This window comes from Sorex fumeus, unplaced genomic scaffold, assembly GCF_029834395.1.
Source record: "Sorex fumeus unplaced genomic scaffold, SorFum_2.1 ptg000155l, whole genome shotgun sequence".
Taxonomy (NCBI): domain Eukaryota; kingdom Metazoa; phylum Chordata; class Mammalia; order Eulipotyphla; family Soricidae; genus Sorex; species Sorex fumeus.
In genome coordinates, this window is record NW_026606212.1 from 116370 (window position 1) to 144252 (window position 27883).

Below are 27883 nucleotides of genomic sequence, written 5' to 3' on the forward strand. Positions count from 1 at the left end.
TCGTGGCCGTGCCGGAGAGCCGCTTGTGGGGGGCAACTGGCGACTTCGGTAGGGCGTGAAGAACGGGCCGGAACGCCCCCCTTCTCGTGAGGTTTTTGCCGCCCCCGACCCCCGGCTCAAACCTGCTGTCCACCAGGCTCCCGTGTGGCCGCCACCTTTCTTTCCAGAGAGGAGAGGGCGAAGGGGGCAACACCCTTTCCCCTCCGGTCAGTCATGATGGTGCGGTTTAACACATAGTCCATTTGCTTTTCTGCTCCAAGCTGCTGGTTCTCTGTGTTAAGTCCTTGTGCTTCTGGGGCCGTGGCCGTGCCGGAGAGCCGCTCGTGGGGGGCAATTGGTGACCTCGGTAGGGCGTGAAGCTCAAACACATTTTCTTTCGCACTGTTTTTTTCTTTTTTTTTTTTTGCTTTTTGGGTCACACTCAGGGATGCTCAGGAATTACTCCTGGCAGTGCTCAGGACTGGTGATCGAACCTTGGTCAGCCGTGAGCAAGGCAAACCCCTCCCCACTGTGCTCTCACTTCAGCCCCTCCTTTTGCATCTTTTTGTGTTTTTTCAGAATTGATTGACTTCCTCGTAGCGTTTGCTGGCCCTGACGTTCTCTGTAGAGTCCCTTGTTGCACACTGTGTTTCGTGGGCACCTTGGCATCAAGACTTGGCGCTTGCCTGGTGCATGGCTCACCCCATAGGTCCCCTGAGCACCGCCAGGAGTGATTCCCGAGTGCAGACCCAGGAGTAACCCTGAGCACTGCCGGGTGTCCCAAAAAACAAAAGGAAAGAAAGAAAATAGGTATCCTTGACCGGAAGGGTAGCCCAGGGCCAAGGAGCCTGCCTTGCCTGTGGCTGACCCCACCCCACCCTGTACGTCACCCCCCCCCCCCTGGTCCTGCCAGGATGAGCCCCCATGACTGGATCAGAGTCGGCCCTGAGCACCGCCAGGTGTCCCGTCCAGGTGTCCCGTCCAGGTGTCCCGTCCTGAGCCCCCAGGTTAGGTCACTCCGACCTCCCCATCTCCCCACCACTCCCCCGGTCCTGCTCACTCATCCTCGAGGGGACCCGCACTCATTCAGCTTGTGCTCCCATCCGAGCAGGCCAGGCCATACTCCTCTGTACAGCTCTCAGTCCTTAGTGGGCTGGGCCACTCCCTGGCCACGGTGCGGCAGGTGTTGCTCACAGCACTGGGGTCACAGAGAGCAGGGCTGTCAGGGTCGGGCTCAGGGCCTCTGCCCTGTCGCCGTGCCCCTCGCCCCCCCCTCCCGTCCACAGATTTTATGGCCTGGCTCCTGAGGAGGGCCCTGGGCATGGTCACTGGGTCCAGGTCCCACTCGGGGGATGCCGAATGACCTCAGCTGGAGATCTGTAACTGCCAAACATTTGTCAAACGTTTTCTGAAACCACTTTCTCAGGGCCCAGGGGTCCAGAACTGGGCCCCGCAGGGACCAGAGGGACATTGGCCAGCTAGTGTTGGCGTCTGCAGGGCAGCCCTCCGGAGCCTCAGCCGGACCCTGGCGTCACGAAGGGTGGCGCCTGCCCCTTTAAGAAGGGCCCATGATGCCCTCCTCCTTGCTGAATTCTCATTCTACCTTGGAACGTTCTAGACTCCAAGTGCCATTTTCAGTCTCTGCAGGAGACTGGCACGAGCCTGTTTGGCAGAGCTCAGTTCTCTAAGCTGCGAGTGCAGTGTGACACAGGTGAATCTGAGTCTCTGGGCTTTTTCCCCGCGTGCGGGCGGCTTTTTTCTCTAACAGTTCTTTAGTGTATGATAGTTTTTAATCTTTAGTTTGTTTAAGTTTTTTTAGTAGTTATATATATATTTTGGGGGGTTGGGCTGGGGGTTGGGTGGGGTGGGGTGGGGTGGCCATACCTGGCTGTGCCCAGGGGTCACCCTGGCCCGCTAACGTCCCTGTGCTGACGGAGATCGAGCCCAGGACAACTGGATAGAAGGCAAGTGCCCTCCCCACTGTCCTGCCTCTCTGCCCCCTGCGGACTTTTCTATTAAATATGGAATGACTCTGAAGTTAGTGGGCCCTCATGGGGGGCTGATGAGAAGCAGAGGAGAAGATGTCACTCCCCCGGGACTGGCTGGAGCGCTGGCACTGATGAGCGCGATGAGCCCTGCCAGCCCCACGACGCCCACTAGGCCTTCCCGGGGTCTCGGGCCGGAGTGAGGGGTTGCCCTTTTCAGGGAAAGGGAGTCGATCCTCGACCTCCTCAGGCCCCCGGGCCTTTGTCCTTCTCGCAGAAAAGCATTTCAGGAGATGAGCTTGAAGCAGGAACATTTTATTTGGAGGCTTTTAGGAAGGGGAAATGAGGGAGGGAGTAACAGGCTCGAGAGAGAGTGCGGCTTCTCCAGAGGCGCAGAAAGCCACTGAACACGTTAGGTTGCTAGGTTGCGTTCGGTTCGAGAAAGTCCACACCTCAGGAGGGGAGAAGCCCGTGACATGACCGACCTCGTAGGCAAGAGCAGTCCCTGGGCTCGGGCACACATGAGCGCCCTCCCTTGGTTCAAGGGGCCTAATCTCGGGTTTTCCCCAGGCTGCCCCTGGTGGGAGTTTCTAGCTACCTAGAGTCCGTTGCTAGGGTGGTTGCCAAGGGGGTAGAGTTGAGTGGTCCAAGGTCCTCTTAGAAATTCCTTTCCTGGCCTTTGTTCCTATTCCCTCGGGGGGTCCAGCCTGCTCTGGGCCTCCTAATGTGGGTTAATTTTGACCAGACCTTGGGTCCCGTGCCCTCAGGTGGTCTTTTGGTGGCCATGAAGCTTTTGTTGACTTCCCCGGAGTTCCATTGCCATGGCGACGCTTCCCCCATCCACCTGTCTGCCTCAGTTCTGTGGGTTAAGAAATGGAGTTAATACTGGCTTGTGGTTATCAAACTTGGGCAGTCTCACAGGGAACGAAGGAAACGCCAAAACCTCCTTCGCTCCCCTTTGGCGCAATTTTTTTTTTCTTTCTGGGTCACACCTGGTGATGCACAGGATTTACTCCTGGGTCTGCACTCGGAATCAGTCCTGGCAGAGCTCAGGGGACCATATGGGATGCTGGGAATCGAACCTGGGTCAGCCGCGTGCAAGGCAAATGCCCTACCACTGTGCTATCTCTCCAGCCCCCCTTTGGCGCAGTCTTGCTGAGCCCTTTTCCCTGGCAGTTCTCAGCCAATAGAAAAAAGTGTGCCTGTTGCTTGCCTTAGCTTCTGTGTGTAACCCCGGGCCTCACACACACACATACGCACACACGCACACACAAGACCAGCGATCACTGCTGAGTCGCCTCCCGGCTAGTCAGTGTCTGGACGGGGAGGTGGTCAGTGACACTCGCAGTGCTCAGGGACGATTTCTGGCTCCTGAATGTGTTTGGGGGTGGGTGTGATGCCAGGGAGGGCGTGAGGGTCAGCTGCCCACAGGGCAAGTACCTGGCCCCTCTGCCCTCTGGCCCCGAATCTGCAGTTGTTTGTTTGTTTGGGATTGCGTTTTTGTGCAGGAATGACACTTGGTGGACTCAGGGGGCTGTGCGGGAGGCTGGGGGTCGCACTCGGGGTGGCGAGTGTCAGACTGGCAGCTCTCTGGGCTCCGGAAGCTGCTGTGGTCGCTCCCCTGAGACAGACTCTCTCCTCTGCTCTTCAGAGATTTATCCCTGAGAACGAGTGCGCCTCAGAAGGCCCCACAGTGGGCTCGATGGTCAGGGTCCGGTAGTGGCCGCGGCAGCGTCTGACCTCCTGACCATGAGTCTGCTGAGGCCCAGTGGGCTGAAGGCCCCCACCAAGATCCTCAAGCATGGGAGCTGGGCCCTGAAGGCGTCCTCGGCCGGTAAGTGCGCTCAGCCCGGGCCAGGGGAGACTCATTCCCACCCGGGAACCCCCTCCCAAGTCCTCGCCCGGGAAGGGCTCCCTGAGCTGTAGGCACGTTCATGGCTCTGGGGACAGCTCTCACACACGAGTGTCACATTCTGTGACTTTAGTGTCACGGCAACTGGTGTCAGCTGAGGCGACCAACACGCTCCCTCCTAACTGCTACCCCCTCGCCCGGGCTTGGGGACAGGCTGAGGGAGGTGGACTCACCTGGACTAAAGGGCCTCATTGCCGGCCGTAGCCACAGGACAGTGGGGAGGGCAACCGGCACCCCATGTGACTCTCCAGCCTCAACCTCACATGAGTGACCCTGAGCGCAGAGCCAGAAATAGGCCCTGCGGACTGGCTGGGGTGCTCCCCCCCAAAAGAAAAAGAAGATGGGCCAGTGGGCACAGCAGAAATAAGACACTGGGTTGGAGCTTTCGCCTGGCTTGGTCCCTAGCATCACGGGGTGTGTCCAAAGATTTCCCCTCAGCTGCCCAAATATGACTGTGGCCTGGGATGCTGCAGTAGGTAGGCACGTCCCCTTCACGGCGGGCCTGGCCAGGCTTCGCCACAAGCAGCCCCCGGCATTGGCTGGGAGAAGCCCCAAGCACTGCTGGGTGTCCCTCCCCCCCCACCACACTTTAACTGTACCTGGACAGGCCCTTCCTGACTCTTCTGACCCTCTGACCCTTTCTGCTGTTCCAGCGGCTGCTCCCGTTGAGAAGTCCGTGCCTGGGGAGAAAACCCCCAGCGCCCCCTCCTCGGAGACGCAGGAGGAGTTTGTGGACGACTTCCAGGTCGGGGAACGAGTCTGGGTGAAGGGGAACACGCCTGGATTCATCCAGTTCCTCGGGGAAACCCAGTTTGCCCCTGGTCAGTGGGCCGGGATCGTGTTGGACGAGCCCATCGGCAAGAACGACGGCTCGGTGGCGGGTGTGCGCTACTTCCAGTGCGAGCCGCTGAAGGGCATCTTCACCCGGCCGTCCAAGCTGAGCAGGAGCTGGCAGGCCGACGATGAGACCAACGGCCTGCAGCCAGCGCCTGCTGCCCAGGCCACACCGCCCCTGTCGGCCTCCCCGGCCCCTGCCGCCGCCCCGAAGGCACCCCAGCCCTCCGCGAAGGAGGCACCGGCCGCCCCTCACATCAGCAACCTGACCAGGACGGCCAGCGAGTCCATCTCCAACCTCTCGGAGACTGGCTCCCTCAAGAACGGGGAGCAGGAGCTGAAGCTCGGGGACCGGGTGCTGGTGAGTGCCGAGGGCAGCGGTCGCGGGTGGGTGTCCATTCACCTGTCTGGTCCATCAGGTTTTGCAGACTCGCGGTTTGGGTGGAAGGACGAGCAGCCGGAACGCCTGGTCCTGCAGTTTCCAGCGTGATGGATGCGTGCGGGGATGCTGCCAGTTTTACCAGTTTAGCCAAAACAGGATGGAGGGGTCATGCCTTGGGGAGGCCGCGTGCTTTGCACGCCTCTGACCTGGGGTTTAAGTCTTGGTCCCATGTACAGTCTCCCAAGCACATCCCATAGTGATCCCTGAGCACCAAGCCAGAAGTAAGCCCTGAGCACTCTGACTGTGACTCAGAAAACAAACCAACGAACAAATTTGGAAATCGGTTCCATTTCTCTGGTTTCTGATGTTTGTGTTTGGGGCGTCACAGGGCTCACCCCGAGCCGCTCCGGGCCATTCCGTGCCCGGCTGTGCGCAAGCCCTGAGCCGTCTCTCCAGACGTGTGTGGTTTGGTGTTTGGGCCACACCTGGCCGTGCTCAGGGCTTCCTCCTGGTGGTGAACTCAGGGATCACTCCTGGTAGGGTTCAGTGGACCATCTGGGGTGTCGGGGATGGACCCTGAGTAGGCCACGGGTCGGGACCCGTCTCCCGAACATTCTCAAGAGTATGTTTTGCTGTCTTGGTTGCTCGATCTTCAGACACAGCACCTGCTCTTGTGTTTCTCTGAGCAGCTACTGGAAGGTGGGGGCGAGGGGGCACCCCCATGAGATGAGTTTCTGGTGGGGGTCACCAGGTCCCTGCACGTGGCATCCTCAGTCCACCCCAAGCCCATTCCTCTGCACAGGTCCCCAAAGCAGAGGCGCTTGGCTGTAGACAACTGTTCTCCCCCAGCAGAAGCACTCAATAACGCTTTCAGAACCCGTGGGAAGCGGCCGGGAAAAGTCCCCTCAGGGACGTCTGAGGTGGGCGGCTCTGGACAGACTGGGGGCTGGCCCGGAGCCAGTGGCTTCCCGGGGACCACAGGGATGGCCACCGCCAGGCCAGTGTCCGAGCTGTGGAGGCCGGAGAGGAGAGCAGTGAGGTGACCCGCCTGCAGGCGCAGGGTGGCCCTCGGAGAGTTCTGGAGGGTCACGGTCGGGGTTCGGGGATGGCCAAAGAGTAACACGGGGAGGGAATTGGAGCTGGAGGAGACTCACGGTTTAAAGACTGTTTGGGGGGCTGGAGCAGTAGAACAGCAGAGAGGGTGTTTGCCTTGCACTCAGCAAACCTGGGTTCCCCGGTATCCCATAGGGTCCCCCAAGCATCGCAGGAATGATTCCTGAGTGCAGAGCCAGGAGTCACCCCTGAGCATCGCCAGGTGTGAGCCAAAGACCCAAAGAAGAAAAAAGACTTTTTTTTTTTAACTTGCATTTACAACCGTCCACACCCGGACACAGGGACACCAGTGTCGTTGGAACAAGGGAGCGGGGACACCACCACTGGCTTTGCGGTGAATAACTCTGATTAGTTATTTATTTATTGGTGGTGGTGCTCAGGGCTGACTCCTGGCCCTGTGCTCAGGGACCACATCTGGGCAGGTGTGTGCAAGGCCAACGCCCTGCCCACTGTGCTGTTCCATCGCTCCATACCTCAGCTAGAGCACGCCTTTCAAAAAAAAGTTTTTGAGGGTTTTTTTGGGGGACCACAACCAGCATAAGGGCTGTTTTCTGAAAGAAGAAGGGGGAAAAAAGAAAACCCAAACACTTTCTTTGGTCTTTTTCCTAATTCAAGGAAGGTTTGCTTGGCGCTCCACGGCCTAATGCAGCCGGGGTCAGGAGGCCGTGGCGAGTGGGGGCTGGCCTCGGGGCACTGAGGCGAAGCTCCCCTGCAGGGCTGGCGCCCTCCCGGCTCTCCAAAGGGCCTCCTGCCCTTTGCCCCATTCTTCCCTGCGCACAGGAAGTCTAGGTTCTGCGCCAGCTGACCCCGATGTTTACGGGACTGACCTCCGAGGAGCCCTTCGAAGGCTCTGACATGGCTGTTCCAGACTTAGGCCTGTGGAAGACGGTCCCCTGCCCCTGGCACTCCCTGTCACTGGCAGTGGACAGGTTGCCCCCATGCTTGTGCTACTTTGGTTCTCTTTGGAGACTCAGGGACCCTCATTGGGGTCACTGGAAATGCCCAGCTCTGACCTCAAGTCCCGTCTGTGCTCGCAAGTAGGCAGGGGTCGCAGAGCGGAACAGTCAGTCGCTCTGGTCAGTCTTATGGTGTCTCAGAGCGGGAGGTCACTCTGTCCGTCCTGTGGCGTCTCAGAGCCCAACCGTGAAGAGCTTCTCCGGGCTGATGTGCGGTGGTTCTCCTGAGCTTGGGAGATCACTTCCCTTCTCTCCAGCTGAGCTCTGACAGAATGTTCTGGAGACAGGCTTGCAGCAGTTTGGGGCAGATGATATTTCCAGGATATGACGCCAGGGTCTTGAGAGAATTGACTGGCTTCCAGTTGTCCTGTTAGAGGAGGCTGTTTCCGGGTCGGGGACGGCATGTTGACCAGCTGTGAGACAGGAACTTTGCAGCCTCTTCTCAGCCCAGGGCCGCCACCCCAGCCACCTGTCTCTTGTTCTTTTATTCCTTGTCACACTCACAGTGCCCAGGGCCCACGCCTGGCCACGGAGGCTGTGCCAGGGCCTTTGCAGATGGCACTTCAGGACTCGCAGAGACAGTCCTGGGTGACGCTGCTACCCCTCGTGCTGCGAGTGACCCCCGAGCACGTGAACCCAGTCCTGCCCCAGACCCGAAAAAAGAAAACCGCGCTCTCGGGCATTATTAGTTGAGATATCTCTCTCTCTCTCTTTCTCTCTCTCTCTCTCTCTCTCTCTCTCTCTCTCTCTCTCTCTCTCTCCTTTCTGTTTTGACTTTTTGGTTTTGGGGTCACTCAAGCTTTGCACTCAGGAATCAGTCTTGGCGGGCTAGGGGGACCATCTTGGGTGCTGAGGATTGAACCCAGGGTGGCCGCACACAAAGCAAGTGCCCTTCCCCCAGTGCTCCAGCTCTATTTGTCAGCATTCCCGTCAGTGTCCAACGCTGTGATTCTGTTTTGCTCTGCGTCCCAGGGGCCAAGCGTGAAGCCAAGGCATAGTGAAGGAGAACTGGAAAATGGAAGTTCGCTAAGATATGAGAACAGTCATTTTTCTTTAGCTGGTTTCTGGCTTAATTGTTCTCCAGCGTTGGGGTTGCCACGGCTCCGCTCCCACACCTGCGGGGCAGCGACCCCCTCGCCACACCAGGTGGCTGGCCTGGGTCAGAGATTCCCGGGGGTATGGTCAGCCAGGCCACCGGTGTCAGCGAGTGGGTGTGAACGCCGCTGCCTTGCATGGACACTGAGCAGCAGCGTCTGCTCACGCTGTAGGGGTTGCGGGGAGAAGTGGCACCTTCACCTTTGAGGTTTCTTAAGGAAATCCCTACTCTGAAGCCAGAATGTTCCTTTGCGGGGGTGGGGGCACTGTGCACAGTCCAGGGTGCCTGACCCGCGTCCCTCCGGCAGGTGGGAGGCGTGGAGGCCGGTGTGGTGCGCTTCCTCGGGGAGATGGACTTCGCCAAGGGGGATTGGTGTGGCGTGGAGCTGGACAAGCCGCTGGGCAAGAACGATGGCGCCGTGGCCGGAACGAGGTGGGTCCTCCTGCCCCCCCCCACACACAGCCTGGGGCAATGCACGGTGCCCGGGAGGCGCTGAGGGGACTGCAGGCCACTTCACTTGCTTCTTAGGCGGGGCCACTTCCGGTGGCACTCGGGGACCCTGCAGGGATGTGGGGACAGCCTGGGGCTCCCACATGCAGCTGTGCTCGGCCCGCAGGAACCCCCCGGGCCTGCTGTCGCCCTTCAGATTCTGGGGAGGCTGCTTGGAATCGCCCTTGGTTTGCGCGGTGCGGGTGGGAGGCGTGCGAGGGAGTGTGCGTGTGAACGTATGAATGTGTGTGCTTCGGAGTGTGGATATGTATGTATGAGGGTGTGTGTATGTGAGCGTGTGAGTGTGGGGCTGTGAGAGTGTTGGTGAGGGCATGAGCATGTGAGTGTTGGTGGGGGTGTGAGCATGTTTGTGAGGGAATGAGAGCGTGTCATTGTTGGTTTGAGAGCGTGCAAGTGTTGGTTGGGGTGTGCGTGTGTGTGACTGTGGGGCTGTGGGAGTGTGGGAGTGTTGGTTGGGGTGTGAGTGTGAGTGTATTTTTGTTGGGGTGTGAGTGTGGGGCTGAGGAAATGTGGGAGTATTTGTTGGGGTGTGGATATATATGTATGAGGGGTGTGTATATGAGTGTGTGACTGTGGGAGTGTGAGTGTGAGTGTGTTTTTTAGGGGGTGTGTTTGTGAGTGTGGGACATTGGGAGTGTGGGAGTGTTGGTTGGGGTGTGAGTGTGTGTGAGTGTGGGACTGTGGAAATGTGGGAGTGTTTGTTGTGGTGTGTGTGTTTGTTGGGGTGGGAGTGTGAGAGTTTGGGAGTGTTGGTTGGGGTGTGAGAGTGTTTGCTTCTTGGGGTGAGTGTGGGAGTGTTTGTTGGGGAGTGAGTGTGAGTGACTGGGGCTGTGGACATGTGGGAGTGTTTTTTGGGGTGTGAGTGTGTGTTTGTTTGGTGTGGGAGTGTGAGAGTTTGGGAGTGTTGGTTGGGGGCTGAGTGTGTACTTGTTGGGGTGTGAGTGTGTGAGAGTGTTGGTTGGGGTGTAAGTGTGAGTGTGTGTTGGTTGGGGTGTGAGTGTTTGGGAGTTTTGGTTGGGGGTGTGAGTGTGTGTGTTTGTTGGGTGAGAGTGTGTGTGAGTGTGGGGCTGTGGGAGGGTATGATGTTTGTTGGGGACTGAGTATGTGTGAGTGTGGGGCTGTAGAAATGTGGGAGTGTTTGTTGTGGTGTGTGTGTTTGTTGGAGTGGGAGTGTGAGAGTGTGGGAATGTTGGTTGGGTTGTGAGTGTGTGTGTTTCTTGGGGTGAGTGTGGGAGTGTTTGTTGGGATGTGAGTGTGTGTTTGTTGGGGTGTGAGTGTGTGTTTGTTGGGGTTTGAGTGTGTGGGAGTGTTGGTTGGAGTATGAGTGTGAGTTTGTGTTGGTTGGGGTGTGAGTGTGTGTTTGTTGGGTGAGAGTGTGGGGGGGGGCTGTGTGAGGGTATGATGTTTGTTGGGGAGTGAGTGTGTGTGAGTGTGGTGCTGTGGAAATGTGGGAGTGTTGGTTGGGATGTGAGTGTGTTTGTTGGGGTGAGTGGGAGTGTGAGAGTGTGGGACTGTTGGTTGGGGTGTGAGAGTGTGGGAGTGTTTGTTGGGGTGTGAGTGTGTGGGAGTGTGGGGCTGTGGGAGCGTGTTAGTCTGTGGGCGTGTGAGACTGTGGGACTCAGTGGACGCCTCGGTCGGCGCCTGTCTCTCTTGCCAAAGGGGTCTTTTGTCCCCCCTCCTCGTTGTCGCAGGTACTTCCAGTGTCAGCCCAAGTACGGCTTGTTTGCTCCCATTCACAAAGTCACCAAGATCGGCTTCCCCTCCACGACGCCGGCCAAGGCCAAGGCGGCCCCCGGGAGGCGTGTGATGGCCACCACCCCCGCCAGCCTGAAGCGCCGCCCGTCGGCCTCCTCGCTCAGCTCCGTGAGCTCCGTGGCCTCATCCGTGAGCAGCAGGCTCAGCCGCGTGGGACTAGTAAGAAGCTCCCCCCACCCCGCGCGGTGCTCGGGCCCCCACAGACTCCCACGGCCCCAGGGGTGAGAGGCGGAGCAGGACTGGGTGGGCTGAGCAGCTCCGGGGGGCAGGCGAGTGGCTTCCCAGCCACCACCGGTGACAGGAGCAGGGATGGGCCTTTCCTCGGGTGCTCAGGGCTCAGGCCGCCTTAGGGCTGAAGTGGGGGAGCTGAAGGGGGCGTCGGAGGGTCAGAGCAGGACCCAGGGACTCTGGGGAACGCTTGGCGCTTGGCGTTGCGTGTTTGCTCTCTCCGTCCCTCCCTGCTCCCTCCTGTCCCTCTGCACCCCTGTCGACTTGCAGAGGGGCCTCGACTTCTGTCCATTGCGGGGCCGCAAGTCAAAGCTGGGGCCTCGTGGCTTCTACCCTCATGTCTCTCTGAGTCCTAAACACTAAAGTGTGTCTGAATGTGCAAGGGTGTCCTGAGATATTGCCCACAGGGAAACGGGCCCACGATGGAGATGTGTCCCGGGGGACTGGCTTTGCTGGGGGCTGCGCTTCCTGCCGCCCCCTCTGCTCCCTGCATTGACCCTCGATGCGGAAGAGGAGGGAGTGAGTGTGTGTGCAACGGAAGATACAAAACAGACGACATGGGAACGGGAGCCAGGAGGCCGCGCGCCGTGGGCACAGGCCTGGGGCCAGTCCTGTCTTGCTCGACCACCACCAGGTTTCCCTGCCCTGCCTCCATCCTCACGTCCGACTCCTCCTTCCCCTCGCCTCGCCATTCAGGAGGGGAGCAGACTCAGAAGCCCCTCTCCTTCCCTCGTGAGCCAGCCCATTTGTGGAATTTGGTTTTGTTTTTCTGCTTGACTGTGGGCCACACCCTGCAGTGCTTCAAGGGGCCGTTTGCAGTGCTGGGGTTGAGCCGGGGCCTCCCACATCCGAGCAAGAGCCCCACGCCTGAGCCGTATCTCCAGCCTCCCCCCGCTGTCTTGTTTTGTTCTGTTCTGGGGTCACACCTGGCAGAGCCCAGGGCTTTCTCTCGCTTCTGTGCTCGGGATTCTTCCTGGCGGCCTCCGGGATTGAGCCTGGGCAGCGCTGGGGCTTCGCTCTCCAGCCCTTTGGCCCCTGCCTTGCATATCTTTACGCAGGGCGGAGCTCACTCCTACACTGCACATCACCGTTAGCACATATGACAGGAATATAGAATGAGTCTGTGTGGCTTCATGGAAGTATACCTCGACAATGTAATTCCATACGTGCACACACAACCGTTCACACACTCACAGCCACTCATACATGTACACGTAGTGCATACCGTATATACACAGGCTTATGGGTGTGTACACACAGGCACGTACCTGCATAGACACAATGCGCGTGTGCACACAGGTGTGTGTAGACATGCCCAGAGGAACGTACGTGCATGCATACATACATGCACACAGGTCCGGGCGTGCCCTGTGGGAGCCTCCCGGTTCGCTTGTTGGCTGAGTTGCTCTCTGAGGTACCAGGCTCCCACAGAGGGGCTGGCCTTGCTGGCATGGAGCCTGGGGCCTCACACACCACGCGCAGGGCAGAGGCTTTGGCATCAACATCCTGAGTTCAGCTTGTGGCCCCGACCTTGCCCAGCCCCTCAGCACCGCCTCCCCCCATACCAGGGGTGCTGCTTTCTCCCTGCTCCGGCGCCTGAACTCGCAGTCTCGTTCGTCTCCACGGTTGGCTGAAAGAAGCCGTTCGCTCCCGGGCTGGTTTCCTCAGGGAGCTGTCTCGGGCCCAGGAAGCGCGTGCGTGCCCCACCACTCAGGCCAGGAGGCTCAGGGAACACCACCGCCCGCCTTTCCTAGTTTTTATTTTTGCTCTTTGGTACTGAGGGGCTCACCTGGCAGTGCTCAGGGACTCCAGGCGTGGTGCTTGGGGGCTGCTCCTGGTGGAGGGGGTTTGAGCCCAGGTCTTGTTGGAGACCCCCAAGGCTGTCAAGCTCTTCCCAGCCACCCCTTGAAATCAGAGTTGAGTGCACTTCCCGGCAGCACTGCACATGGCTGGGCCCGAGAGCTCGTGTGCTCCTAGAAATTTTATTTATTTATTATTTGGTTTTGGGGCCACACTCAGGGGTGCTCAGGGCTTATTCCTGGCTCTCTGCAGGGGGGTGGTGTCACTCCTGACGTTGCTGGATCTTGAACCTCTGAAAGTACCTTCCCCCACCCCCCCCACCCCACAATAGACTCTTTGGCCCTGGGGAGAGCATTTAGTAAGTAAAGCAAGTAAAGGCCCTCCCGTTGATCGTCGATTTGCTCTAGTGGCCCCAGTAACGTCTCCATTGGAAACTTTATTGTTACTGTGTCTGGCATATCGAATACTCTCGGTAGCTTGCCGGGCTTTTAATCTGACCAATATACTTTAAGTGTATTGGGAAGTCACGGCCAGATCCTTACGCAGAGGCAAGGATGAGCCGCTCCCCGGACAGAACCAGGTAGCTCGAGAGCTCCCAGCAGGCAAAGCAGCAGTGGACGGCCTGGGCCCTGCTGGGCCCGTCAGTCAGCAGGCAATTGGCAGCAGCTCAGATGACGCAGGGAAGCGGCAAGAGCAGGGCGATGGGTCAGGCGTGGCCGGGCAGAAGGAGCGGACGTCCTCGGCCACCCCCGCCCCAGCCCCCGCCACCGTGTGCCTGAAGAATGAAGACCAGGTCCCGCTGTGTCCCCGCCTGCAGGGGCCGTTGTGCCGCAAGGAAACTGGGTCTGCAGAGCGACCATGAGCGACCACGAGCCCAGGACAGAACGGACAGGACCCCCGGTCCCCCCGGCCCTCCAGCCCACTCCCCTCCCCTCCTCGCTGTCTTTGCCTCTTCTCTCCTTCCCTTTGTGCTTGGTCTTCCCCTGAGCTGCCCTTGCGGTCCTGCTCGCTGGGCGTGAGCCCTCACACATGCTCACCCACCACTTGTTCCTTTTTTTCCTGGATTTTGGGCCACACCCCAGCAATGCTCAGGACTTCCTCCGGGCTCTGCACTCAGGACTCACTCCTGGTGGGCTCGGGACCCTATGGGGTGGGTACCTGGGATCCAGCTGGGGCAGCGGCGTGCAAGGCCAGCGCCTTCCCCGCAACTTTACCATTCTAGCCTCTCATCCCCCACTTTCAAAGGCAGATGGCACAGGGGTCTTTTATGGGGTCACACCTAGTGACCCTCAGGGGCACGAGGCCATTCCCAGAGACAAGAGTCTCTGGTTAGTGCTATTCAGGCCTGGGGCGGGTGCTGGGGAGAGCGAGGTGAGCTGGAAGGAAGAGGAAGAGAGAAGGGCCAGGCTGCCCTGGGAGACCCAGACGGACCTGCAAGGCTGAAGATGCTGGAGGCGGCCTCAAGCTCATGCCAAGGGCTCAGCCTTAAGGAAGCTCAAGCCAGAGTGGGCTGTGGAGGGGGCTGCCTCCGGCTCTCCAGAAGAGTCTCTGGATTCCCACGAAGCCCGTCAGTGGAGCTCAGGTCCTGTCCAAGGATCTTCGGGAAGGTTTCAAGATGCTTCTGCTAAGAGTCGCTGGCCCATATGCACGGATGCAGCGCTGCTCCATCTGCTTTGCTGAGGATAGCCGTGTGCATGCCCGCGTCCGCCACCCCCACCCCCTTCACGTCTCTTTTTCCTTTGCAGTTGCCAGAAACCTCCTCTCGCTATGCCTGCAAGATCTCCAGCACCACTGCCCTCCAAGAGGCACTGAAGGAGAAGCAGCAGCACATTCAGCAGCTGCTGGCCCAGCGGGACCTGGAGAGGGTGGAGGTGGCCAAGGCCACGAGCCATGTGGGGGTGATAGAGCAGGAGCTGGCCCTGGCCGGGACGGGCACGACCAGGTGACGTCTGTGCAGACGACAGTGCCGGGGCCAAGAGACGCTTGCGGCAAATGCTGGGCGCGACCTTGGTGCAGGCAGTGCAGGGAGAGGCCATGGGTCCCCGTCTGCCGTCGTTGCGGTGGCATCCAGCGCGTGGTTTGATCACATGCCCCTTATCCTCACCCCGTGGGGGTTCCGGGAGCGCCAAGTTGTCCCCGCTGGTGCTTTCGTGGTGTGGTTCCCTTCCGGCCTTCCAGAAACGCTGCAGCTTATGTGGGAGACGCGTTCAGTGTGCCGCGGTGGCAGGTGGCGGTGCCAGCCCACAGAGGGCTGTCGGGGGCGGGCGAGGACACTCACGCACAGTTGCCTCCACAGCACGTCCTGGAGCTAGGGGCCAAGATGGACAAGCAGCGGGCCATGCTGGAAGCGAGCGACCGGGAGAAGGTGGAGCTGCTGAACCAGCTGGAGGAGGAGAAGAGGTGAGGCCGTGCCCCAAGCTGGGGAACTGCCTCGGGCGGGGCGCGCCGGCCTTCCGGGGCTGTGAGAACCAGAAACCACCGGGTGCCCAGTCCTGAGCGTGGCCTCATGGGGAGGAATGGGGGGAGCTCACTGGAGCCCAGGCACCCCCGGCCCTCACTGCTGTGTCCACGTGGCCTGGTGTTCCGGAGACATGTGCTGGGTGGCTGGGAACTGTCGTATCCCAGTGGGGCCCTGTGGGAGTCCCTGGGGTTAATCCTGGGCGGGAGGAAACCCGCAGCACCCATGGGGCACGGCAGCAGACAGGCAGGGCTCAGGCCAGGCTGCAGACAGACGGACACGGGGTGCCGGCCAAGACGGTCTTCTCAGATGGGCTCCCGGCAGTGTGGTGCCCAGGGGCACTGCCAGTACCCGGCTCAGCTCCTCAGCTGCACATGCCGAACACTCCACGTCCCCTGGGAGCCCCTCCTGCCCCCCCAGCCCCGAGTCGTTTGCTGCTTCTCCCCCAGGGGCTCCGTTGTTGTCCCGATGTGGGGACAGGAGCTGGCTGACAGGAACTAGTATGCGCCCCGGGTCAGTCTTTAATGACCTCTGTTAGCTGCGAGGCAGAAAAGGCTGATATGACACTGCGCCTGGCATTGGCTCGAAAGAGCTTCCTCCTGTAGCCTGCGGGTCCCACCCAGTGCTCGCAGCCGAGGGGACTCGCTGACTTTCTCTTTTTTCTTTTTGGGTCAACCCAGCGATGCTCTGGGGTTATTCCTGCCTCGGCAATCAGGAATTACTCCTGGCATTGCCCAAGGGACCATAATGGGATGCTGGGAATTGAACCCGGGTCGGCCACGTGCAAGACAAACGCCCTGCCCGCTGTACTCTCTCTCTGGCCCTCGCTGACTCTCTCAGCCCTCCTGTGTGTGGAGCCGGGGGCTGGGTCGGGCACGCATCTACAGGGTGGTGGCCCTCATGGGGGGCAGCAGTGACGCCCCTCACAACTCTCCCTCTCCCCCACAGGAAAGTGGAGGACCTCCAGTTCCGAGTCGAAGAGGAGTCCATCACCAAAGGCGACCTGGAGGTAAAGCCCGGGCAGGTCCCAGAGACTTGCAGGGTGCAGGCAAGGATGCGGGGTGGCCTGGCCGACCCCGCCGGGACCACTTCTGCTGGAGACTCCGAATCAGACAGGGATACCAGGGGTCATGCACCTGGCAGGGCCCGGCTGAGGCACCTCTGCTCCTTGGGGCTGGAGGCTGCTGTTGATGAGCGTTTTTCTCTCGTTCTGACAGTTGGGTCTACGCCTTTGCCTCAGCTTTGATTTTCAGTCGAGCAGCACAAATCAAATCCTTTAGAACCCCAGTTTTTTGAAGGTATTCCTTAAAACAAGAAGAAGCAAACAGTTTGCAAAAGAATAATTTCTGTTTCTGCTTCTTTTCCTTCCTGTTTTAAGCTCATGGAAATTTTGTTTTCCCACCAGAAGGAGGTGAAGGCCCTGCAGGCGGCCTCCGAGAAGCTCGCCAAGGAGAACGAGGGGCTGAGAACCAAGCTGGACCATGCCAACAAGGAGAACGCGGACGTGATCGCCCTGTGGAAGTCCAAGCTGGAGACGGCCATCGCCCCGCACCAACAGGCCATGGGCGAGCCGAAGGCGGCCGTGAGCCGGGGCGTGGGCGCCGAGGCGGCCGAGCTGGCCGAGCTCAAGATGCAGATGGAGAGGCTGCAGTTCGAGTACCAGCAGGAGGTGGAGAACCTGAAGGCCCAGCTGGCGGCTGAGCGTGCAGCGCACGCCTCTGAGCTGCAGACGCTCAGGTCGCGGCTGGTCAGGATGGCCCAGGAGCAGAAGAACAGCCTGGAGGCCGCGTGGGCCAAGCTCGACCAGAGCAAGGACCAGCACCTAGTGGAGATGGAGGACGCCCTGAACAAGCTGCAGGAGGCGGAGACGAAGGTAAAGCACCTGGAGGGGTTGCGGGCCATGTGTAGTCAGCAAGCCCAGGCCCTGGCCAACGCCACGGCGCAGCTGGAGGTCAACCAGCAGAAGCTCTTGCAGCTCGATGGGCTCTGGAAGGCCAGTTCCGAGGTAAATTGGGAATGGAGAAGCTCAGGCGGCAGCTCCAGGTGGCTGAGCGGCAGATTCAGGAGTTAGAGAATGCAGAGCGGGCCGAGAGCGGCAGGTTGGTACCCGGGCGCCCTCGCCCTCTTCCACGCTCGCTCCCTGCATGCTGTGTCTCTGTGTACTTGCCGCCGTGTTCCGGCTTGGTGCTGACAGGTCTCCCAGTCACGTCCCGTGCGGTTCCCTCTGATGGGACTGAGAACGTGTCGGCATGATTCTGGGGCGGTCATTGGTCCCCAGCACCCGGATGCCATGCTAGCCTAGGCCCTGGCTAATCGGGCCCATCTGGGGTCTTTCTGAAACAGAGAACTCTTCACAAGGCCAGTGAGAAAACAAGATAGGAGCCCCCAAAGCAAACCTCGGCCCCCCCACCTTGGGCCCCCTGCGTACTCGCCGAGTCCGCCCAGACACTTGGGCTCGAGGCTGGCCGCAGGGGTCTTTCCCTGACCTTGCTGACCACCTGCTCGTGTGACTGCTTTGCTGTCCTCTCCCCGAGGTGCCTCAGTTTCCAGCTGGTGCTCAATGCCTCTGAACCTCTGAGCTCCCTCAGGGCTGGTGACGTGGCCCATCTTGGTATTTCTCATTGCCGACCCCTCCCTGCCTGCAGCACAAGCCCCAGCCCAGCCCTGCAGAGATTTCATCCCTTTCAGCCTCTAAGGGGTGCTTGGGCCAAGTCCGCCTTCCAGCATGGCCTCCTGCTGGCCACGGGCATGGACTCTCATGGTAGCCCTGACCCTGGGGAAGGACAAGACAGTGAGATCTGGGCCAAGCCGAGGAAGCTGCAGTTCTCCCCAAGGGGCCCCGAGAAATGCCCTTTTCCTCCTATAGGATTGTGGTGGCAGAGACGCGCCCTCCCAGCCGCCCCCCTCCCACCCCCCTGGCGCTGTGCGCGTTGTTGGAGAAACTTCTCTGTTGGCCAAGTTGGAAGGGCTGTGGGATTTGTAGACAGGACTGACAGACATAACAGAAGGACCCAGAGACCCCCGGGAGTTCCTCTCAGGACTCAGGACTCCTTAGCTGGCATTCCAGAAACAAACGGAATCAATTCCTAGGACACAGCAGGGGATAGTTGACCCACTTGTTCGCATCAAGATGTAACAAACGTCAAGTTCTGGTGACTGCTGTCTAGTGGATTAGAGGTTCTTCAATTTAAATTTCATATTGAAACACCTCAGACTTTTAAAGTCACAGACAAGAAACTACAAGAAAGTAAATCTTGGGGGCCAGAGTGATAGTACAGTGGGAAGGGCATTTGCCTTGCACACGACCTACGTGAGTTCCATCTCCAGGATCCCATAGGGTCACTGTCATTGTCACTGTCCTCCCGTTGTTCATCGATTAGCTTGAGCGGGCCAAAAAGAAAAAAAAAGATAACCTGTTCTTCCCTCCTTCCCCTCCCTTTCCCTTTCTTCCCTGTTTCCTCCCTCCCTCCTTCGTATCCTTAGCCTCCCTCCTCCCTTGCTTACGTCCTTCTTCCTCGCCAAGCCATGCTCTCGGCTCTGGGGTCCTCCCGCCCAGCAGTAGTGGGTCTTTTCAGCTTGTGGACCGATCTCAGGCTCGCCCAGTGGTGCTGCAGTTCCAACTCGGGCCTGGTGTGTACTCCAGCCCTTTGTGCCGTCTCCCCGCCCCTGGAAAGTCAGTCTTTCTCATAGGCTTTCTTATTTTCTGGTCGCTCCAAATTTAGGTCTAGAAAACGCCTCTGTTTGAGCCGTTTTCAGTAACCACTAGACAGTCATCACCAGAACTGATGGCGCCAAGGCCTTGGCTTTCAGAGCTTCAGGCAATCACGCTCACCTCACGCCTCTGTTCTTTGGGGTTGTGTTGGGTCATGGGCTTCTCATACGTGTTTTCTGTTTTGTTTTCCCCTTCCTGTTTCTGTTCGTCCCCTTGGTCCATTCACTCCATCCTTGTGACTCTGGTAGGCCGATAGCCTGGCCAAGGAGCTGCAGGGGAAGGAGCTAGCGCTTCGTAGTCTTCAGGAGAACTTGAACGAAGCCGGCCGAGTGAAGGAGGCTTTGGAGAAAGATCTTCGGAGTTTGGTGAGTACCAGGGGAGTTGGACGCTGATCTTCACCTTGCTGAGGGAAAAGCGAAGCCTCCTCAGGCGAGCTCGGCCCTATCGCCTCTGAGGCTCACGAGCGTGTCAGCTAGAAAGCCCCAGGGGCTGCGTGAGCCCCCATTGGGGCAGCAAAGGTAGGTGCGCTGCTCTGTCCCCTCTGTGCCCTCCGCCTCTGCCTGATCAGTGAGTGGCCAGCGATGCTCCCGGAGTGCCGGGCTCCTTCCTCCCCTCAGCAGCGCCTCAGGCTCCTCTCCCGTGCCCCCTGCTCCCTCGGCTCTGTCTCCCCTGCCAGCCGGGAGCACTGGGGGCTCACAGCAAGGGGAGGGGGTGAGAGACATGTGCTGGTAAGGCCGGTTTTCTGGAACCTTCCAGACACCTTCCTGCACTGGATCAAAGTGTGTTTTCTGGTTTTCTTTTTAGGATGTGTGTGTGTGTGTGTGTGTGTGTGTGTGTGTGTGTGTTTGTTTGTTTGTGTCTTGGGCTTTTTAGTATTCAGCTGTGCTGAGACCTTCACCTGGTGGCCCTCAGGGGACCACGTGGAATGCTGGGTATTGAACCTGGGTTGGGCACATACAAAGCAAAACACCTAAAGTATCTGGTTGTTTTTGTTTTTGTTTTCTTTTTTGGCTTTTTGGGTCACACCTGGTGATGCTCAGAGGTTACTCCTAGCTCTGCACTCAGGAATTTCTCCTGGCGGAGCTTGGGGGACTACATGGGATTCCGGGGATTGAACCTGGGTCAGCCACGTGCAAGGTAAACGCCCTCCCCACTGTCCCATCACTCCGGCGCTGGACCTTGATGAACTGGGCCTTTCCATTGAGACAGTACTGACGGGGTCCCGTCAGGACCCGAAACTGAGCCCTGAAGGAGCCATTCAGAACCCTGCGGGAGGTTTCCAAGGGAATCGTCCTTGCCGGGGCAGCATGGGCCCAGCACACGCAGCATCACATTCTATCTGTGTGTGGTCGAGAACATGTGTACACACGTGTGTCCACAGCCATGCACACACCCCAGTATACACACATGGGCTTCTGTCATGTGCAGACTCATACGTGTCCTTGGACATGCAAGCAAATACATACATACTTGCACAACTCACTCGTGTTTGCCAGGCAGATACACACTGGGCATTGATAGCTGAGTTTGGGGTGGATTATTTTTGTTTTCTGGGTTTTTTTGTTCTTGTTGTAGTTCTTGTTGTTTTTTGTCTTTTTGGGTCACAGCTGGGGACATTCAGGGGTCACTCCTGGCTCTGCACTCAGGAATTGCTACTGATGGTGCATCCCCTATGGGATGCTGGGGATCAAAGGCGGGTCAGCCTTGTGCAAGACAAACACCCTCCCCGCTGGGCTATTGCTCTGGCCCTGGGGTGTGTGTGTGTGTGTGTGTATATATATATATATATTTTTTGGTGGTGGTGGTGGGGGACTAGTGCCATGCCTGTCAGTCCTTGGAGGCGACTCCTGGCTTTGTGCTCAGGATATTCCTGTTAGTGCCGGGATTCAGACCGGGGCCAAGTGGCGTTACTCAGTGCTTTCTCTCTCCCAGCCCCCAGATGATCACCATGTTTATTGGGGCTCCCCCCAAACTCGGTGGTACTCCTGGCTCAGGGTCTAACCGTCTGGCTGTTCTCGGGCACCTGGACCCTGTGCCAGCCCTTCAGCCCCAATATCTATGTTCTAAGTGCAAGTTCATTTTCATGAACATTGTGTGTGTGTGCTGGTGAGCAGAGCAGAGTCGCCATGTGTGTGCGGGTATGTTTGTTTGTGTGCGTTGTGTGTGTGTGTGTGTGTGTGCGCGCATGTGTGCGCGTGTGTGCTGGGGGCAGGCAGGGGGCCTGTGGCTGATGATGGCCCCCGGATCCCCGCAGGGGGAGAAGGTGGACGTGAGCCGCAGCCAGCCCCAGGCTCTGCAGGCCGAGCACGCCAAGTCCACCACGGAGAGCCAGGCGCAGCACGAGGAGGCGCTGCAGGCCCTGCAGAAGCTGCTGCTGCAGGCGGAGAAGCTGCAGGCGGTGCAGGCGGAGAACGGGAGCCTGCTGCGGGAGGTGGCCGAGCTGAAGACGCAAGCCGACGAGGCCAAGGTGTGTGGGCGCAGGGCGGCCGTCTCGGGGTCGGGCTCTGTTGGGGGCCTCGGCCTGCAGCCTCAGACACTTCCTCCACCCGTTGGCGCCTGTGAGAGCCGGAAGGGGGTTGCTCCCGGGGCGCCCGGCAGAGCACATAGAAGCCCAGGGACCCCAGCTTGGGTTGTCCGTTTTGTTTTTAGCTTGCTCAGTAAGTTCAGGCCTTCGTGTTTTCACTTGATTGCTCAAAGGCATTTTTTAGTGTATCAGAGAAATGTTAAGGTTCGAAGCTCAGTGGGGAGAAATAGAGCGGCTAGAACTAGTGCAGTGAGAGGGCACTTGCTGTGCACGTGACCCACCGGGGGATCCCCAGCATCCCCCAGGGTCCCCCAAGCACCCAGGAGGAAGCCGTGACCTCTGCCGGGTGTGAACCCCAAAACAAGAAGGAAAATAATGTATACACACATATATGTGTGTACATACATAACATGTACATATGTGTACATCTTTATATCCATATAATAAGTGTATTTTAATTCATATGTACATATTTTGATACATTTTTAGTTTTCCACGCTTGGTCCCATGTATAGTTTATACATATATGTGCTTGTATGTATATGTGTGTGTATACATATCTATAAGCCAATGGAAAGAAAACGGAAGCGAGCTTACATCAGAAGAAACCAGGGCTGCTGAGTGGCGGCCATGGCCCGCGTGTGTGTTGGTGCCCGGCCTCTTTCCACCACGCACCAGAGCCAGGGCTACGTCTCCTCTCTGGACCACCTGCACGGCCCAGTTCTGTGGCCAGCAGCCTCGTGTGCATGCTCAGGTCAGTCCCATTCCGGTAACCTGACCGTCAGCGGTCAGCTGCCCAGCGCACGCCAGTAGCCTGCTGCGGCTCATGGCTGTGGAGCTGGACAGAGAAGATAGCCCTTGCTGCAGAAAGTTCTGGAAAGTACATGGCGGTTAAACTATGGTGTGCATTGAGACTCAGAAACGAAGACGCACAACCCGTTGCTGACGGGCAGGGAGAGCAGGTGAGGGAGACCCTGGCCCGTGTGCGGCCACTCCTCCTGGAGCCCCTGGGCCCCTCCCAAATTACTGCAAACACTGCCTCCCATTGCTCATCGATTTGCTCGAGCGGGCCCACTAATGTCTCCATTTTGAGACTTGTTGTTACTGTGTTTGGCAAGCATAACCTGTTGGCTTCAGTCTCCAAAGCTTGGTGGATTAGTCTGGATTTTCTATAAAGTGTATAACTTTTGGGACTAAGTCCATTTCCTGCCTCTGTTTGTCCCTGTGAAAATCGTTTGGCAAGTAGTGGTTGCTTTTCCCTTCCCCTCCTGCACAAAGTTCAAAAACAAAATACTTTTTGTAGTTCTTTGAATTGTACTGAAAACTAGTTTTTGAATGCATCCCTTCTATGACAGAGTGATGGATTTTATAATAGAAGAATTGAAGTGGGGGGAAAAAATCTTATGCCCCAATGTCAAGATCCAACTGTCCAAACTTCCGGGGAGCTGTCAGGAATAATTTCAGATGGCATTTCAAAAATAAAATTGGCTGATAGTAGAATGGGTAGGGTGCAGCCTTGTACTCGGCCAACCCAGGGTTGATCCCCAGCATCCCGTATGGTCCTCCGGCCCTGCCAGCAGTGATCCCTGAGCACAGAACACTGAGCGAGACCCGAACATCACCAGGTGTGGGGCCCCCATCCACAAAATAGGCAGGTAGTTATGTTGACCCTAAGAAGCTAACTGTGTCAGAGCCTCTCCATCCTGCATGTGTGTGTGCGTGTGTGTGTGAGTGCGTGCGCGCGCGTATACACGCGTGTGCAGGTAAGACTACTCTGCCATTTTCATTTCTGGTGTTTAGGCCACATTAAGTGCTTGGCTTGCTTGTGCCTGCTTGATCTCATTCTTGTTTCCATTCTTCCCCGCTTTTGTTTCTGTAGTCATTAACTTACCCAATAACATCAGAGGAAATTGAGCTGATGTCGAAGGATCGCAGGGCCCTGAGGTCAGAGAATCAATTGCTGGCGAAGGAGAAGCTCTCTCTGAAGTCAGAGAGAGGGTCACTGCTACTGAAGCAAACAGAAGCCGAGGCCAAAAACTCTTCGCTGCGGGAAGAGCAGGGGAAGCTCTGGCTGTTGAGCCAAGCGATTCAATTAGAAAAAGAGAAGGTCATCGAGGCCAGGCGGGCCGCAGAGAAGCTCTGGCAGGAGGAGCGGCTCCGCCAAGAAGCCCTCGAGGCGGAGAAAGAGAAAGTGCTGGAATTGGGCAGGGCGGTGCAGGAGGAGCTCCAGAGGGTGCGCACAGAGAACGAAGCACTGCAGGTCACTGCAGGTCGCCAAGGTGGGGCTGCAGGCCCTGGTGGAGGAGCTGCAGATGAGCAAGAGCGGCCTGGTGGCCGAGTGTAAGAAGGGCCTGGAGGAGAGGGGCCAGCTGGAGGAGCATGTCAAGAAGCTGGTTCTGGAGAAATTCAACATTAATACTTTTGGATTTTCTTATCACAAAAAAATTAAATGAAGGACCTCAACCATCAGAAGTTTATCATCCAGTTTGAATCATTTTTGTTCACTTGAATGTTTTCTAGTTCTGTCAAAAGTGATAAATAATGTACCATCCAGGCTACATGTATAATAAGAACTTCTATAATTATATGTATGATTTTGATGTATTTTCCTCTGGAGAATATCAACTGTCTGACAAGTGAAAGATCTGTATCAATTGAAATTTTTAGTAATAACCATTATTGAATTTGTTTCACAAACTATGTAAAGCAGTATTAAAACTTGAGCGAACAAGTGTCCTATATCTACTTTAATAAAATTATTTCTTTTTTGCCAGTGATAACTGATTATTCTCAGGTTTATTTAGAAAAGATTTTTGGCTAGCAATGAAGAACTATAGAGTCAAATGAGTCAAACAGTTTCTACAATGGAATTCTGATACACCAATTTCTTTTTGTTTTTTTATGTTTGTGCCACCCCTGGTGATGTCTTAGGGCTTATTCATGGCTCTGCACTCAGGAATCACTCCTGACAGTGCTTGGGCAGACTATATGGAATGTCAGGGATTGAAGCCAGATTGGCCAAAGCAAATGCCCTACCAGCTGCACTATTGCTCTGGGCCTGTAAACCATTTTCTTAAAAGTGTTTATCTTGGGCTAAAGAGATAGTGCAGTGAGTAGGGTACTTGCATGTGGCCGATCTGGGTTTAATCGCAGCAATCCCATCCAGTCATCTGTGCCCTGGCAGGAGCAATCTCTAAGTGCAGAGGCAGGAGTAAACCCTAAGAAGCACTGGGTTGGGAGTATGGTGCCACCAGCAGGTCAGTCTGTACCTGTGAGTCGAGTGCATCAGCAGCCTGATGGCGCCTTCAGACGTCCAGGTACCCCCAAATTGCTGCCATGCGTTTGGCCAGACCCCAAAAGGTTGGGGCAGAGTTGACCAAGAAAGTAAACAGGAAAAAGTTAGGTATGTGGGAGATACACCCACACCACCTCCAGTTCAGCTATATAATTAGAGGCATGGCCTCTCTGGTCCCTGATCGAGCTGTTTAACGGCCATGATCTCAGAGACTCAGAAACAAATCTCGAAACTCAGCAACTTTTGGCAGAAATGCATCCAGCTCGCACAATAGGTTACTGTTGCCGGGCCACCCCAGGGGGGAAAGGGTGCTGTCCCTCCGCCTGCTCCCCCTTGGGGGCTCAGTGGCCACCATCCGCCAGAGGTCATTGGACAGTCAGGTTTGGGCCCACAGTGATGAGACATGTGGGGCCTCATGGGATGGGGGTGGAGCCAGCCTTTTCCTCCCCGTCTCAATGTGACCCCAAGTCGCCGCCCATGAACGGCCTCTCTGGCTCCTGATTAAGGTGCTTAATGACTATGATCCCAGAGACTCAGACACAAATCTCGGAATCCAGTGGCTTTTGGCAGAAATGCATCTGAACCCTGCAGTAGGTTACTGTCGCTGGGCCATTCCAGGGAGGAAAGGGTGCTGTCCCTCCACCTGCTCCCCCTTGGTGGCTCGGTGGCCGCCATCCTCCAGAAGCCATTGGACAGTAAGGTTTGGGCCCACAGTGATGAGACATGTGGGGCCTCACGGGATGGGGGTGGGACCAGCCCTTCCCTCCCCATCCCAGCAAGACCCCTAGTCACCGCCCACTAATGGCCTTTCTGGCTCCCGATCAATCTGCTTACCGGCCATGATCCCACAGACTCAGGAACAAATCTTGGAACCGAGCAGGTTTTGGCAAGAAATCCCTCCAGATTTAATTGTTAAAATTGTGGAATTTCAAAATCGCGCAGCCACTACTACAACCACGCGACATCATATGTTATTTACAACCAGGAATAGAAAACAAATTGTCTACTGTTGCCTTTTCAGCAGCTCTGAGTGTTGGGGTAAAATCCCAAATAATAGTGGTGTGTCCAGTGTCAAAATATTGAATGTAATCAAAGTAGAGAGAGCGTAATGTGAAAATCATCTCTCCACAGGTAGGGGGAGGGTGTGGGATGGGGGTATACTGGGGGTTTTGGTGGTGGAGAATGGCACTGGTGAAGGTACGGGTCTTTCATTTTATAACCAAGATTTAAACCCGAAAGCTTTGTAACTGCTCTCATGGTGATTCAATAAATAACATTATAAAAGATGAAAAAAAAAATAGAACCACTGGGTGAGGTTTAAAGGCAAAAAACCCAAAACAAATAAAACCTCTATTGCATTATTGCAAAGATTCATGACCAATGTAGCCTAAAATGAATACCTTCAGTGATTCTCCATAGCTATTTGACAAGACGAAAATAAAGGGACACCATGCAGTACAGACACCATCAATCCATAAAGTCTGGGAAAGAAACTGGAAGTTGCTATATTATTAACCCAAAATTAACAGAACCAAAGATGCTTATAAGCACCAACTCCTTTACGTTTGAAGCACATATGTCCTCAGGTTGATTTTTCTGGAAAAAGAACTTGAGCAAGAACGTTACTTTTAGCCTACATAATTGAATACCTGAAAGATAGCTCCATGACAATTGGGCCCTAGAAAAGCAAGTCCCAGCCCATATCCTGCCCTGCAGCTGCGTCCTGTTGATAGCACCAAGGACCCCCATCTTCTTGTTGCCCCTGGAATTCATCAAATAAGGTCATGGGGCCAGAGAAGGCCTGATTGGCTGCCTGCGTGCAGCATCTAATGTGATCATTCGAAGGTATTGGGTGATTTGTGCGCTGGCTTTTCTGAGACGGCGGGAAGTTGCTCTATAAAAAGTTCCCTCTGAAGAGGCTTGGGGCTCTCAGCCACTGACGGTTTGCGTTCATGCTGTGAGCCCGAGCATGCTCGAATAAACCTCTTGCTTTTGCGTGGACTTGGTCTCTCAGAGTTTTCCTTGACAGGTGAGGCTGTCCTGAGCTCCGACCCTAACAAAGCAGTCAGTTTGCAAAAGAAAAATTTCTATGTCTGCTTCTTTTCCTTCCTGTTTTAAGTTCATGGAAATTTTGTTTTCCCACCAGAAGTAGGCAAAGGCCCTGCAGTCGGCCTCCGAGAAGCTCGCCAAAGAGAGCGAGTGACTGAGGACCAAGCTGGACCATGCCAACAAGGAGAACGCGGACGTGATCGCCCTGTGGAAGTCCAAGCTGGAGACGGCCATCGCCCCGCACCAACAGGCCATGGGCGAGCCGAAGGCGTCCGTGAGCCGGGGCATGGGCGCCGAGGCGGCCGAGCTGGCCGAGCTCAAGATGCAGATGGAGAGGCTGCAGTTCGAGTCCCAGCAGGAGGTGGAGAACCTGAAGGCCCAGCTGGCGGCTGAGCGTGCAGCGCACGCCTCTGAGCTGCAGACGCTCAGGTCGCAGCTGGTCAGGACGGCCCAGGAGCAGAAGAACAGCCTGGAGGCCGCGTGGGCCAAGCTCGACCAGACCCAGGACCAGCACCTGGTGGAGATGGAGGACGCCCTGAACAAGCTGCAGGAGGCGGAGACGAAGGTAAAGCACCTGGAGGGGTTGCGGGCCATGTGTAGTCAGCAAGCCCAGGCCCTGGCCGACGCCACGGCGCAGCTGGAGGCCACCCAGCAGAAGCTCTTGCAGCTCGATGGGCTCCGGAAGGCCAGTTCCGAGGTAAATTGGGAATGGAGAAGCTCAGGCGGCAGCTCCAGGTGGCTGAGCGGCAGATTCAGGAGTTAGAGAATGCAGAGCGGGCCGAGAGCGGCAGGTTGGTACCCGGGCGCCCTCGCCCACTTCCACGCTCGGTCCCTGCATGCTGTGTGTCAGTGTGCTCGCCGCCGTGTTCCGGCTTGGTGCTGACAGGTCTCCCGGTCACGTCCCGTGCGGTTCCCTCTGATGGGACTGAGAACGTGTCGGCATGATTCTGGGGCTGTCATTGGTCCCCAGCACCCGGATGCCGTGCTAGCCTTGGCCTCAGCTAATCGGGCCCGTCTGGGGTCTTTCTGAAACAGAGAACTCTTCACAAGGCCAGTGAGAAAACAAGATAGGAGCCCTCAAAGCAAACCTCTGCCCCCCCCTCTTGGGCCCCCTGCATACTCGCCGACTCCGCCCAGACCCTTGGGCTCGAGGCTGGCCGCAGGGGTCTTTCCCTGACCTTGCTGACCACCTGCTCATGTGACTGGCTTTGCCGTCCTCTCCCCGAGGTGCCTCAGTTTCCAGCTGGTGCTCAATGCCTCTGAACCTCTGAGCTCCCTCAGGGCTGGTGACGTGG

The 27883-nt window shown here is 57.1% G+C and overlaps 1 protein-coding gene and 1 pseudogene across 1 annotated transcript in view; both read left to right on the forward strand.

Moving 5' to 3' along the window:
- Nucleotides 1–1286, forward strand: part of LOC130016459 (vacuolar protein sorting-associated protein 33A-like) — a 40231-nt pseudogene extending 38945 nt beyond the window's left edge.
- A 2404-nt stretch (nucleotides 1287–3690) lies between these two features.
- The window catches only part of LOC130016460 (CAP-Gly domain-containing linker protein 1-like), a 33638-nt gene continuing 9445 nt past the window's right edge, over nucleotides 3691–27883 (forward strand). Inside the window, 11 exon segments of the mRNA XM_056107174.1 lie at nucleotides 3691–3798; nucleotides 4530–5071; nucleotides 8565–8689; nucleotides 10459–10681; nucleotides 14296–14470; nucleotides 14473–14492; nucleotides 14847–14950; nucleotides 15547–15589; nucleotides 16414–16869; nucleotides 19026–19085; nucleotides 20975–21187. Coding sequence (XP_055963149.1) covers nucleotides 3714–3798; nucleotides 4530–5071; nucleotides 8565–8689; nucleotides 10459–10681; nucleotides 14296–14470; nucleotides 14473–14492; nucleotides 14847–14950; nucleotides 15547–15589; nucleotides 16414–16869; nucleotides 19026–19085; nucleotides 20975–21187 — 2046 coding nt within the window. The 5' untranslated portion in view covers nucleotides 3691–3713.